At 47.9% G+C, this 12,059-nt stretch overlaps 1 protein-coding gene and 1 non-coding gene across 5 annotated transcripts in view; one reads left to right on the forward strand and one right to left on the reverse strand.

Moving 5' to 3' along the window:
- Window positions 1-789: 789 nt before the first annotated feature.
- The window catches only part of ADAMTS20 (ADAM metallopeptidase with thrombospondin type 1 motif 20), a 224,147-nt gene continuing 212,877 nt past the window's right edge, over window positions 790-12,059 (forward strand). For 3 of the 4 annotated variants that reach the window (XM_075014373.1, XM_075014364.1, XM_075014355.1), the window contains exons 1-2: window positions 6,478-6,801; window positions 8,213-8,559. In XM_075014373.1, coding sequence (XP_074870474.1) covers window positions 6,711-6,801; window positions 8,213-8,559 — 438 coding nt within the window. In that variant the 5' untranslated portion in view covers window positions 6,478-6,710. Of the gene's footprint in view, window positions 861-6,477; window positions 6,802-8,212; window positions 8,560-12,059 lie in introns of those variants that run through there. The other variant, XM_075014383.1, reaches the window with a different exon arrangement.
- TRNAR-CCG (transfer RNA arginine (anticodon CCG)) lies at window positions 9,955-10,027 on the reverse strand. Its single transcript has one exon. It is a non-coding gene; the product is annotated as a tRNA-Arg (tRNA).

A 12,059-nucleotide genomic window follows, 5' to 3' on the forward strand; every position in this document is an offset into this window, starting at 1 on the left:
TAATACTGTATACAGTTTGACTCCCCCAGTTGTCTTCAATAGTGGTCTTATAAGTATACAGTCACATCACACAGCCCAAATTATTAGTTTTCTAAAATATGCTTAGTCTGTCTTAATTTTGCAAAGTTCTCAGGATATGGGGTGCTCTTAACTACATACAGTCAGATGAGTTCCAGACAATGAAATTTCTGGATTTGTATGCTTTGTTTTAGTCTCTACTATTTTTATTTGTGTGATTTACTGTTACATTTATTTTCCTTTAATAAAATTAATCTGTAGAACTACACTGGGTAATACTATGAAAAAAGCTGTGTAGTTAGGAGAAAACTATGTGGGCCGAATTTATCTTGGGCATAACTCAACCTACTTCAGTGGAGTTATGCTAGGGATCAATTTGGCCCTGTGTGTCTTTACTTGTGAGGAATATTTTCTCTCTGGCCAAAGTAACAGCTGCAGTGTACCATGAGTGTGAAAAATAATCTGTAATTTTTCAGTAGAATGAATGTGCAGGCCTTTTGACTCTACAATGTAGTAAGTCTTATTTTTACATAGTGATTTGCATAAAGTCACTCACAGCCCTTATGCTAGAGCTTTTTGCTGTGACCTATATTTCAGCCTCTTTTTTCATAGCTGAAATTCCCTGTGGCTGATACAACAGCTGCAGTGTGCTGCTGGAGTTCCAAAAAAGGGTGAAGCTCATACCCAGGATTGCTGTTTCAAGTTTGGCGGAATGAACATAGAAGTCTTTTGCCAACTCTTGATACTGTGAAATGTAGCCTTATTACTTACATAGTGACTGCATAGCACTCTGCACATAATACTTTGTAACTGGGATTTACTTCTTCACTCTGCTTCCTCAGGTAACTTATAATGACATCCAAGTGTTTGTTTTTACTTACACAGTAACAAATTATTTAAAGCTGTATGAAGTTACTGAATACGTAGGTCTGAATATGTAACACAAAGCAGAATTTTTAAAAATAACACCATTTCTTTACCAACTGGCTAGCATTTGAGATTTTGAAATTGCTGGTCTTACAAGCAATTACTCATTACAGTTACAATGGTGGGCTTGATTTAATAATCAGAGGAGACAGAAAATGTGTAAAGGAAATTTGTTAGCTGCTTTGGTTAGGTTGTGTTCAAGGAAAGCTGTAGTGGGATAAATTATCCTTATGAGTAGCTCTATAGAAATTGAGTAAGGCTGAAACTACAGAAGCTTTCTGACCTATCCAACAAAATCAAATAGAAAATTATAACCCATATATAGAATTCAATAGAATGGTTCTAAAACTCCTGCAGGTTTCTATAACTTTTTACTAGCAAACAATATATCAGTGAAGACTTTGTGAAATCAGAAAGCATTACATCACTGAGGTCCAGATTTTCAGGTTTAAATCCGCACAGTTCCATTGATTTCACTGAACTAACATCAATTTACACCACCTGAGAATATGGCCCTGAAAGTCTAAAACTGTTAAAATATATTATTTCAGCTGTGCCTCCCTTTTTCCTCTTTCTTTTTTCAGAATATGTGACTTATGGTGCAGCTACACTTAGAACGGGCATGTTGAATAGTCTGGCTATGGTCTGAAGAAGTGGGTCTGTCCCACGAAAGCTCACCTAATAAACTATTTTGCTAGTCTTTAAAGTGCTACTTGACTGCTTTTTGTTTTGTTAGAACTGGCAGTGTCAGTTTGAGGAGACTTACCTGTACTAGGTCTGACTGAACTGGGAAGCTAAGGAGTGTGAGCAGCAGGAGGACTAACTATTACTGGCCCATCCGAGACGCTAGCTATTTACTGGGGGTGCCTAGCCCCTCCTACTGTTTGTGCCACTATACCCTCTTTTTAGCACTAGATAGATGAGCGCGACAATGGTATGTCTCCTTGAACTGTGACTCACATCCCCAACTCAAAATATAAGTTTACTTTCTGTGTTCTCCTCATTAGTTTCCCATCTCTCTGCTTGTTTAGCAGCTCTAATGCTGACTCCTTTTCTTCCCTTGTTCTGGTCTGATTGGTTTCCCTTAGGGTTCCCTTTCTGATTCCTTCTAACTTTTTTACTTTAAGTTTATGGGCTTCCTCTATCACCTTTAGGTTAACTACTCTCAGATCTCTTCATCCACAGTCTGTCTTCCTCTGTCCCTCCAACTTGTTTCTAAATGTCCACTGAGAACTCATGCCCTCTGCACTAAAAACAGAATTCTTTGTAAAATTACTAAATACTTCTCAAATATTAAATTTTCATGTCAGTAATCACAACAGCTGCCTTAGGAAGAGTATGTGGTCACAGCTGGGAGAAGAGGTCGGTCTTTGCCACCAGGACTCAGGGAGGGATAAGGTGGTCAAAAAGAATATATCTATTAAGATATGATCCACCTTTTAGAAGGTACAATTATAGAACTATTTCCTTAACGCTATTTTAACATGCTCATGATTTCTGAAACATTCACATTTTAGATGAAAATTTTCAGGTTTCTCCTGAAGCTGAACTGCAGGGAACATACACATTTTGCATTGTAAATATGACTTTGCTTATTTTGAACTGGGCTGCAGCAAAAATTGCAAGGGTTTGAAATGCAAAGTTGGCAGGGACATAATTTTCATGGAGCCCTAGTCACTTTATTTCTTATGTGAAACTGGAAGAAATCATTTTTGAAAATCATAAATGAGTGAAGCATCACATAAGAGCATTATCAGAGGGCATCAGCTAAGAAATTATCAGAGCTTAACAATTTCATAGGCACCCACTTAGTAGAAGTGCTGGGGCTAGAGAACCCACAGGGAAAAGTTAGTGAGTGCAGAGCACCCACTGGGAGCCAGACTCCTTCTCTGCCCCTTCCCGTCCTCCCCCCACACCCCAGCCTTGCCTGTTGGTTGCCCCGCTGACCTACTCCATCCCTGCTCTCCCAGCTCTTCTCGAGTGCCATGAATCAGCTGATATGCAGGATTCAGGAAGCTCCGGAAGAGTTGTGGGAGCAGGGATGTGGCACACTTGGGGGACACATAGTATACAGGTTTTGAAAAGTAAAAGTGTTATTTTACTGTATCCCATAGCATGAATGTAATGTAGACTCTGTAACTGGAGCTACAAATATTTTAAATATTTCATTGGAAGTTGAAGAGTGTACATGCCAAGCCTACAGAGTAGAAACGGTTCATCCTTACCTATCATAGACAAGTACAAGAACTTCAGGGTCTTCAGCTCCACTGACAACTATGAAAACAATACGGATTTAAAGAATGTGACTTTTGTGGCTGGCCAAGCTGATCTCAGTACAACATCTCCAGTAGACCCAGAGGCAGTTTTATGCTGTTTTTCAGATCCCCTGATTCTGGTGCTGACCAGTGGTTGGTTTGGCCTGCAACTTAAGCTAGAGCAGATCTGAAATTGCTCCAATTTAGTCCTGACTACCCATACCCTAAAGCCATGGTGTGCAACCAATTCTGAAGCAGTAGTCAAGTGGCTGCTGCTATAGTAAACTAGCCACATTATTCTGAAAATATATTTATTGCTCAGACCAACTAGACACACTCAACTGGCCAAACAGCCTCATGTGGCCAATGGCTAATGTGTTGGACACCTTGTCCTAAAGGAGTCATTGGTAGATGTAAATCAGCTCCAGGCTGACTGCACATTCTATTCAGAGAAGGGATTTTGGCTGAGCCGAGTTGGGCCCAGAGGGAGAACCTCAAGCTCTCCAGTGAAGCTGAGGCCTACTTTGGGGAAAGGATGACTCCTTTGATTAGCTGCTTGTCTCCTTCGGCAGAGCAACCGGGGCTGCTTTCCGAATAGCTCATTCCTTGCTTTCCACCCAGCTACCTGAAGTTGTTCTCACAGGAGGGAATAGAGAGAGTTCAACAGCTCCAAACAGCTCCTGTTATTCTGGTTGGTGAACAGCTGAGATAGTTCCTCTGCTCCTTCCCCTTGCAGCACCAGGCTTGGGGGGGGAAAAGAATGTGTGACTGAACCTCTGATGAAGCTTTTCCTCTGTGCCCAACCTGAAGGGAAAGAGGAGATCCTGCTACTACTTTCCTTGCCCAAGTCAGGGAGAATAATGATGTGAAGAACACCAGGAAGAGCAAGGCTGAAGGTGGAAGGGAGAACTGCTGAGCGTTCAGGGCTCTGTGAGAGCAGAATTAATGGGGTGAACTGATGGGGATGGGGAGTGGGGTAAAAGTGATGTGGAGCTGGGGACAGTATTGATTTGAAGATCGTGAGCAAATATATTTGGTGATCAGGGGATGGTGCAGAAGGAGGGACGAGACCTTTTGCAGAGGCAGCCATAAGTACCAACTAAGTTTGGGAGAGTGGGCAACATTTATTCTGTTTCCTGCAGGTAAAGTAAAAGAGAATCAAGACATCAAAAAATCCAAATATAATTTATTTTTAAAAAACAGACCCATCGTGTTTATTCAGGTGTCTGATTTATGATCTCTTGAGGAGGTCCAGCTTACAATTTTGAATCCCTTAAGGCTGGCAATACTGAACTTTTCATTGTCAGATTGCTATTCCTCCAATAGCTCCTTCAAAACTTTCCACAGTTAGAAATCTGTCCCATTATGCCCCAGTACTCATTATGTAATTGACCCTGTGCTTTCATGAACACTTGCTTAAGTGTTTTTATGACAACTGCACTCTCACAGCAACCTAGAGAGGACTCTAGTGTGTAACAGAAAACCAAGTCCATGATCTTTACAGCCACAGGCATCTTAAAATCCTTATCAGGACTTCCTTCAAACAAAGCCATTGACCAAAATAGCTCCATTTTACACATAAAGAGCAATGAATGGGAAGAAAGTCAGCAGGGGGTGTAAAGCAGAATTAAGGTTTTTAGGTGATCATTGCTGTGTATTAGCCTGCTTAATGAAGCTGGTTTTTCCTTTGGGGATACACTTTGAACTTCCAGGCTTTCCAAGCATTTGTGTTTTGTAGGGAAGTGCAATGAGCTCTTAAGTACATTTCTTCTGGACACATATTTCCAGGCTTCCCCACAGAGCAGTGTCTCTTAAACTATGCTCCCCGGAAGACTGATGTTCCCTGAACAGCTCCAAGTGTGCTATGAGTGCCTGACACTTTTTTGATATACGCCAGACTCCTGATGGTATATATTTTCTGTTATTAAAACCAGATACAACATTACTTCTTCATTGGTATGATACCCAATTAAATTACTTCATTTTGTTTTGCTGTATATGTTGCTTGCTTGTTTTGGGTTTTTTTTGTTTGACATCAATTTTTTGAAGAAAATATTCAGTTGTTCGGCATAAAAATATTATTGTTTGGCATTCCCTGGTCTCAAAGGCTGGGTCTACAGTCGCCATGGAAGACTGAACGCTTAGGTTTGATCTTCTGGGGTGCCATTTTATGTATTAACTGGTGTGTTCTGCGGTCATTGTTGACCCCGGGACTCCTTGTGAGCCACAGGGATTAAGGAATGCTGACAGGACGAGTGCTCCTGTTGGCATTCTGCAGTGGGGAGAGGGATGAATATCAAAGGGTTCAAAATCGAATTTTGGCACACCATTGGCATACTTAAAATTGTGTAGCAGCCATCAATATTCACGGTAAGTATAGACACAGCCAAAACGCTTAAGAAACACTGCTTCAGAGTAACAGACTGTTTTGACTGGCATTTGCCTATGTGGCCAGTGAGGGCATGCACGTGCTGGGAGAGTAACTCTTCTGAGGGACAACAAACCAGCAGTCCTGTAGCACTTTAAAGACTAACAAAATAATGTGTAAGGTGATGAGCTTTGCTGGGGCAGATCTAGATCTCTGAAGAAGTGGGTCTGTCCCATGAAAGCTCATCACCCAGTACAAGTATCGGAGGGGTAGCCGTGTTAGTCTGTATCTTCAAAAACAAGAAGTCCTTTGGCACCTTATAGACTAACAGATATTTCGGATAGTAACAGAGAGGGAGCAGTGCTAGTCTATACACTATCAAAACAAAAAAAGCGGTCAAGTAGCACTTTAAAGACTGACAAAATAGTTTATCAGGGGAGCTTTCGTGGGACAGACCCACTTCTTCAGACCATAGCCAGAGCTATGGTCTGAAGAAGTGGGACCTATGGTCTGAAGAAGTGGGTCTGTCCCACGAAAGCTCCCCTAATAAACTATTTTGTTCGATATTTTAGAGCATAAGTTTTCGTGGGCAAAGATTTTGCTCGTCTTTAAAGTGCTCCAGGCCCGCTGGTTGGGTTTGTTGGGACACAGACTAACCCGGCTACCTCTCTGCTCCTGCTCTTCCCCGGGAGTTTGGGCGGCGGCGGATGGCTCTTCCTACTCGTTACACTTTGCGCTGCCTGCCTCTGTGTGTGTGTGTGTGTGTGGAGGGGCTGCGGCGAGCCGGCTGCACTCATTGGCCCGGTCCCTGCCCCAAGGGGGCGGGCCGCCGCTTTGATCGGGGTCCTGGGATGGCCCCGGCGTGAGCGAAGCTGGCATGCGGCTCCTCGCCTCCCCACAGGCAGCGGGAGGAGGGGCAGCACCGCCCTCGCCCACCCCGGCGCGGCGCGGGAGCTGGGGCCGGGGGCGCGGGCCGGCTGCCGAAGGAGGCGCGGGCGAGGAGCGAAGGGAAGCGGCGACCGCGGGCGACCGGAGTGGGCGCCGGCAGCATGCACGAGCCGAGCCGCGCGGGGCCGGCCCAGCCGGCTGGGGGCTGCGGCTGCTGAAGCCGGAGCGGCGGCCGGGCGCCCCGGCAGCGAGCCATGCGGGCTGCGCGGTGGCTGGCGGGGCTGCTGTGCCCACTCGCCCTGCTCCTCGCCGAGCCCTGGGCCGCCCGCCTGCACCCGTCCCAAGGTGAGCGAGCCCTGGCGGCGGGAGGTGGCACCGCGGCGCTTTCGAAGAACGCGGCCGGGGGCGGCGCGCGGGGGAAGCCGGGCTTCGCGGAGGGCGCCGCTGTCTGGGGCAAGGGGAGGCTTCACCCCGGTGTGTGAGCGGAGTGCGCATGGGTGTGTGTGTGGAGTGCGCATGGGTGTGTGTGTGTGTGGGGGGAGGTCAGCACGTGTCAGGGACCTGGGCTGGGGGCGGGACGTGTGTGTGGGGGGGATCAGCAAGTGTTAGGATCCGTGGGTGTTGGTGTGTGTGTGTGTGTTTAGTGCACATTGGTGTGGGGGGGGTCAGCACATGTCAGGATCCTGGGCTAGGGGCGGGATATGTGTGAATGTGAAGTGCACATCTGTGTGTGCGTGCGTGTGTGAGGCACAGGGTGTGCGTGAGGGAAGAGTGGTGAAAGCAGAACAGGAGTGACGGGGGAGCGGGGAGCAAGCCTGGGGTGGCTGTGGTGTGGTGCCTGGCTTGGCGGTGTGGGGGCTGTGTGTATGTGTGTGCAGAGTGTGGTGCCGGGTGTGGAGTATGTGAATGGCTGTGATTTCTACTCTGCGCGTGGGGATGGAAAGGCAGCACAGAGGGCAGATATTAGCCGCGGGCTGGCCTGCTAGGCGTGTTGCTGGTGCACAACAGTGTGTGTGGGTGTTCGGAGCGTGTAGGTAGCAAGTGGTGGAGAGGGCTAGGGGAGCTGATTCCTACAATGTGTGTGGGCATTTGGAGTGTGTTTGCATGGATAGCGTATGTCTCCTGAAGAGCAGACACAGGAGGAAGTCTGTTGCACACCCAGCATCCTTCCTGACCTCATTACGCTTTGTACTGCTTGATTGTGTGAGAGAGGTGTGTGTGCATGAGTGTGAGGATGACATGCCCCTGGTATGTGTCATCTAGCTGCATTATTTGAGGGTCAGCATGTGCCATGGTCCCAGGGCTTTGGGGAATGTGTGTGAGCATGGAGTGCACATGGGTGTTTGTGAGAGAGGAGTGGGGTGTGTGTTATATGTGTGTAGGGGAGTGGTGCAAGCAGAATGGGAGTGACCAGGGAAGCAGAGAGCCTGGGAGTGGTTGGGGCTGTGAAGAGGTGCCTAGTTTGGCAGTGTTGGGGGAGAAGGTCTGTGTTATATGTGTGTAAGGGTGTGTGTATGTGTGTGCTGACCTGGTGTGGTGCATATATCAGGCTCCCTCGCACTATGTGAATGACTGATTTCTGCTCTGCGCATGTCGGCAGAAAAGAAACACATAGGGCAGCTGTCAGCTTCTAGGGCCCTGGCACAGCCTGACCCTCAAATAAAGCAGCTAGTTGACACCGGTGGCAATGTTGGGTGAAAGTCTTTCTCATTGTCGCACAGCCTGGCAAGGATGAATCCTTTGTTTTTTGTTGCAGAGACCTTAGTGAAGCAACTCTCTTCCTATGAGATAGTCACACCAATCCGAGTGAATGAATTTGGAGAAATTTTCCCTCACACACACCACTTCAAGAGGAGGAAAAGGAGCTTAGAGGCACCAGGGGAGCTGGCACCTTTCAGGACGCATTACCAGCTCCATGCTTATGGACAGGTCTTCCGACTGAACTTGAGTAATGATGCCGGATTCATTGCTGCTCATTATAAAGTGATGCATGTGGGAGCCCCACAGGAGCAGCTCTCCCCTGACTTGCGCCACTGCTTCTACCGGGGGCATGTCAATGCACAAGAAGCACATATGGCAGTCTTCAGCCTCTGTGGTGGCTTGGTAAGCATGTTAGTTACTGCTTCCTGTTCTCCTCCATTCATGTCTTTCCATATTTGAAAGAGATAGGATAGAGCTCCTTTGCAGCAGAGCTAAGTCTGAAATTCTCAAGCACTGTTGGAGGTAAGCTGGTCATGCAAGGTGTAAATGTTGGTGTTGGAAAGTGTGCTCTCCTGACAATTCTCTTTTGCCATCATATACACATGCTATTTTCGTAATATTTTCTACTGGCATAGGATAGGGTTGTCTTATATGGCATTTTAACACAGAAAAAATTCTGTTTCAGAAACACAATAAGCCATTGTTTTGATTAAGTGATGATGTAAGTCAGCATTAAACATTGTGTACGTATAGAGGGATATCATGATGTGTGCACACCCTGGTTGCGTTCAGGCATGGCCAGAGGTTGAGCGGACACCACGGTATCTCTATGTGGGGTCTCCCGGCCCCACAGCCTCCACTGACTAAGGTCCAGGGCTGGGGCGCAATCCCTAAGGTCTCAGGAGCAGCATGGGCTGATAGTACAAGTCAGTACCTCAGCCATTCCCTGCAGGGCTGGTCTAGTAACCAGAGTCAAGGGGAAAGTCACTAGAAGAAGGGGGTGTGCCATGGCAGTGATGGGTGGCCCGCCACTAGCTCAGCAGGGAATCCCACCGAGAGACGCTGAGCTACTTGGATGGTAGATACTGCTCACACACACGCCCTGGGTCACTTCCTACTATCTCTTGCAGTAGGGTGATCTGGGAGGCTTTGAGGTCTTCAAGCTCCTTGGGACACTGTTGGCTGTAGAGTCTCGGGCAGACCTCCAGGGTCTGCTGCCGCTATCAGGGCCCGGGTCTGGTCCACCTCTGGAACTCTTGTGGCAGGACCTTCCTCACTGGCATCTAGTTCAGACTGACTTGAGCTGCTTCCCTGTATGATGAGCCAGCACTTGGAGCATGCTGAGTACAGCCTGAGGGGAGGGTCTTCCTCCACCCATGGTGCAGGATGAATCCCTTCTGTCCCAGTGTGGGTCTCATCCCATCACAAGGGGTAAGCAGTGAGGAATAGTGATATGGGGTCCTGGGATAGCCAGGGAAAGGCTATTATTGGTTGTATTATTTCTTCCTCTGCTTCCACAAGTGCTGTAGGAAGAGCAGGTGGAGAAGACAAGCTTCCAGTGTTCTTTGTGCCACAATCATTCAGATCTTCTGCATTGACTCACATTAGTCTGATCCTGCTTCCATTGCAGTAAATTAAAAACCTCCTGATGACTTTAGTGAGAATGGGATGTAGGCCATGTATATATGGAGTTAGAGAGTACCATCAAAATAAGCAGCTTTTTTTTTTAATCTATATTAATCTGACTCCTAACCTTGGCTCCAGCCCCCTGCTTCAAGCAGGATCAACCCCTACAATCAACCCAGGTGGGACTTGAACCCACAATCCCCAGCTCCGGAGGCTGATGCCTTATCCATTAGGCCACTGGGTTGTGGGTTTGAGAGGGTCCTATGGTGGTGGTAGCTTGGGGGGGAGGGGGTGAAAGGTGGGGAGGAGGGTCCCAGGGATATGAGGTCATTGCTCCACAGGGAGCTATGATGACTCGTGGTGACAGGGAGGTATGAAGTAGTGGGATCCTTAACCACATTCTCCACACCCCACTGCCTTGTGGGTTCTCCTGGGAAGGAGAAAGGCTAAGGGAGTAAACCCTGACAGAAAATCCGGAGTGGAGTTCGAAGGCGGTTCGGTGTCAACTTCTGGCACTGTCCCGGCAACTCCTGCAGCTGAGCTGGTACCAGACGTGGAGGTGATCCTCTCCTTTGGACTATATCAGTAAAGCTGAGAGGGGGACACTGGTGTCTGGGCAGCCCAGAGTCTCCAAAATAAGTGCCCAGGCTCGCGCCCAGAGAGGTACTCCGGCATCGCTGAACAGCGTTGCGTCAACACGGGAGGCAACAGATACTGGTTATAAGCTCTTGCTCGATTGGCGTAGAGAATGAGCGCCAGGGGTTGCCTTCGACGGTGGGAGAGATCCTCTCATCTCACTGGACAGTCACCGCCCGCCTCAAGCTGGGCAGCCCCCAGCCAATAGGTTACTGTCCTGCCACAGTTCACCTGCCTCGCTGGGTGCGTGAGGCTTAAGGTTCCTGAACCTGACAAGTGACTGAAGTTTGGGCACCAGGCAAACCAATAAGAAAATCAACAAGAAATGAGAAACATCAACAATTTAAGCTTGCTTGCTGGAATGTGCGGACCATGCTGACCGGCTTGACTGAAGATCTTCAGGCCATCAGTGACACCCAAAAGACCGCTGTCATCAACGAGGAACTGAAGAGGCTCCGAGTTGATATCGCTGCACTGCAAGAGACACGGCTCGCAGATTGGGGATCTCTAAAGGAAAAGGACTACACCTTTTTCTGGCAGGGTAAAGCCCAAGAAGAACCCAGAGAGCATGGTGTTGGCTTTGCTGTCAGAAACACCCTTCTACAAATGGTGGAATTAGTCATGGGCGGATCAGAAAGACTTCTTCAGATCACGCTTCAAACTTGCGCCGGTCCCGTCCACCTGATCAGCGCTTATGCTTCAACCCTGTACGCCACACCAGAAGTAAAAGACAAGTTCTATGGCGTGCTTAGTGCTGCTGTAGCAGAAATACCTGCTCGTGAACAACTGTACATCTTGGGTGACTTCAATGCAAGAGTTGGAGCTGATTGGGCCTCATGGCCTTCCTGCTTAGGACACTCCGGTGTGGGAAAAATGAATGACAATGGACAGCGTCTCCTTGAACTGTGCACGTACCACAATCTGTGCATCACAAACACATTCTTCCAAACGAAGCCACAGCACAGAGTGTCGTGGAGACACCCACGCTCGAAGCACTGGCATCAACTAGACGTGGTCATAGTTAGGCGTAATAACCTCAAAAACGTCCTTCTGACATGCAGCTATCATAGTGCTGACTGTGAGACAGATCACTCGCTAGTTTGCTCCAAGCTCAAGCTGATACCCAAGAAGCTGTACCGCTGTAAACCTGCTGGAAGGCCCCGCATTGATGCCAGAAAGATGGCAAACTCGGAGAAAGCTGAAAAGTTCAGAGAGACCCTCCGGGAAAATCTGCGCGGCGGCCTGGGGGCGCCGATGTGACATCCAAATGGCAACATCTGAAGGATACAGTTTACGACACGGCCTTGTCGGTGTTTGGAAGAAAAGCTAGAAACACGAACGACTGGTTTGAAGCTAACTCCGATGAGATGATTCCAGTCATTGAAAAGAAGCATGCTGCACTCCTGGAGTACAAACGCTCACCGAGCCAGAGTACCCAGCAAGCACTTAGAGTGGCCAGAAGAACAGTACAGCAGATGCCCAGGCACTGTGCCAACAGCCACTGGCTCCAGCTATTCAGCAGCATCCAGACCTGTGCTGACTTTGGTAATCTCAGAGGAATATACGAGGGTATAAAGAAGGCATTAGGACCCACCCAGAACAAGATGGCACCTCTGAAATCCAAATCTGGTGAAGTCATC

The sequence above is a fragment of the Carettochelys insculpta genome, chromosome 1 (genome assembly GCF_033958435.1).
Source record: "Carettochelys insculpta isolate YL-2023 chromosome 1, ASM3395843v1, whole genome shotgun sequence".
NCBI lineage: Eukaryota > Metazoa > Chordata > Testudines > Carettochelyidae > Carettochelys > Carettochelys insculpta.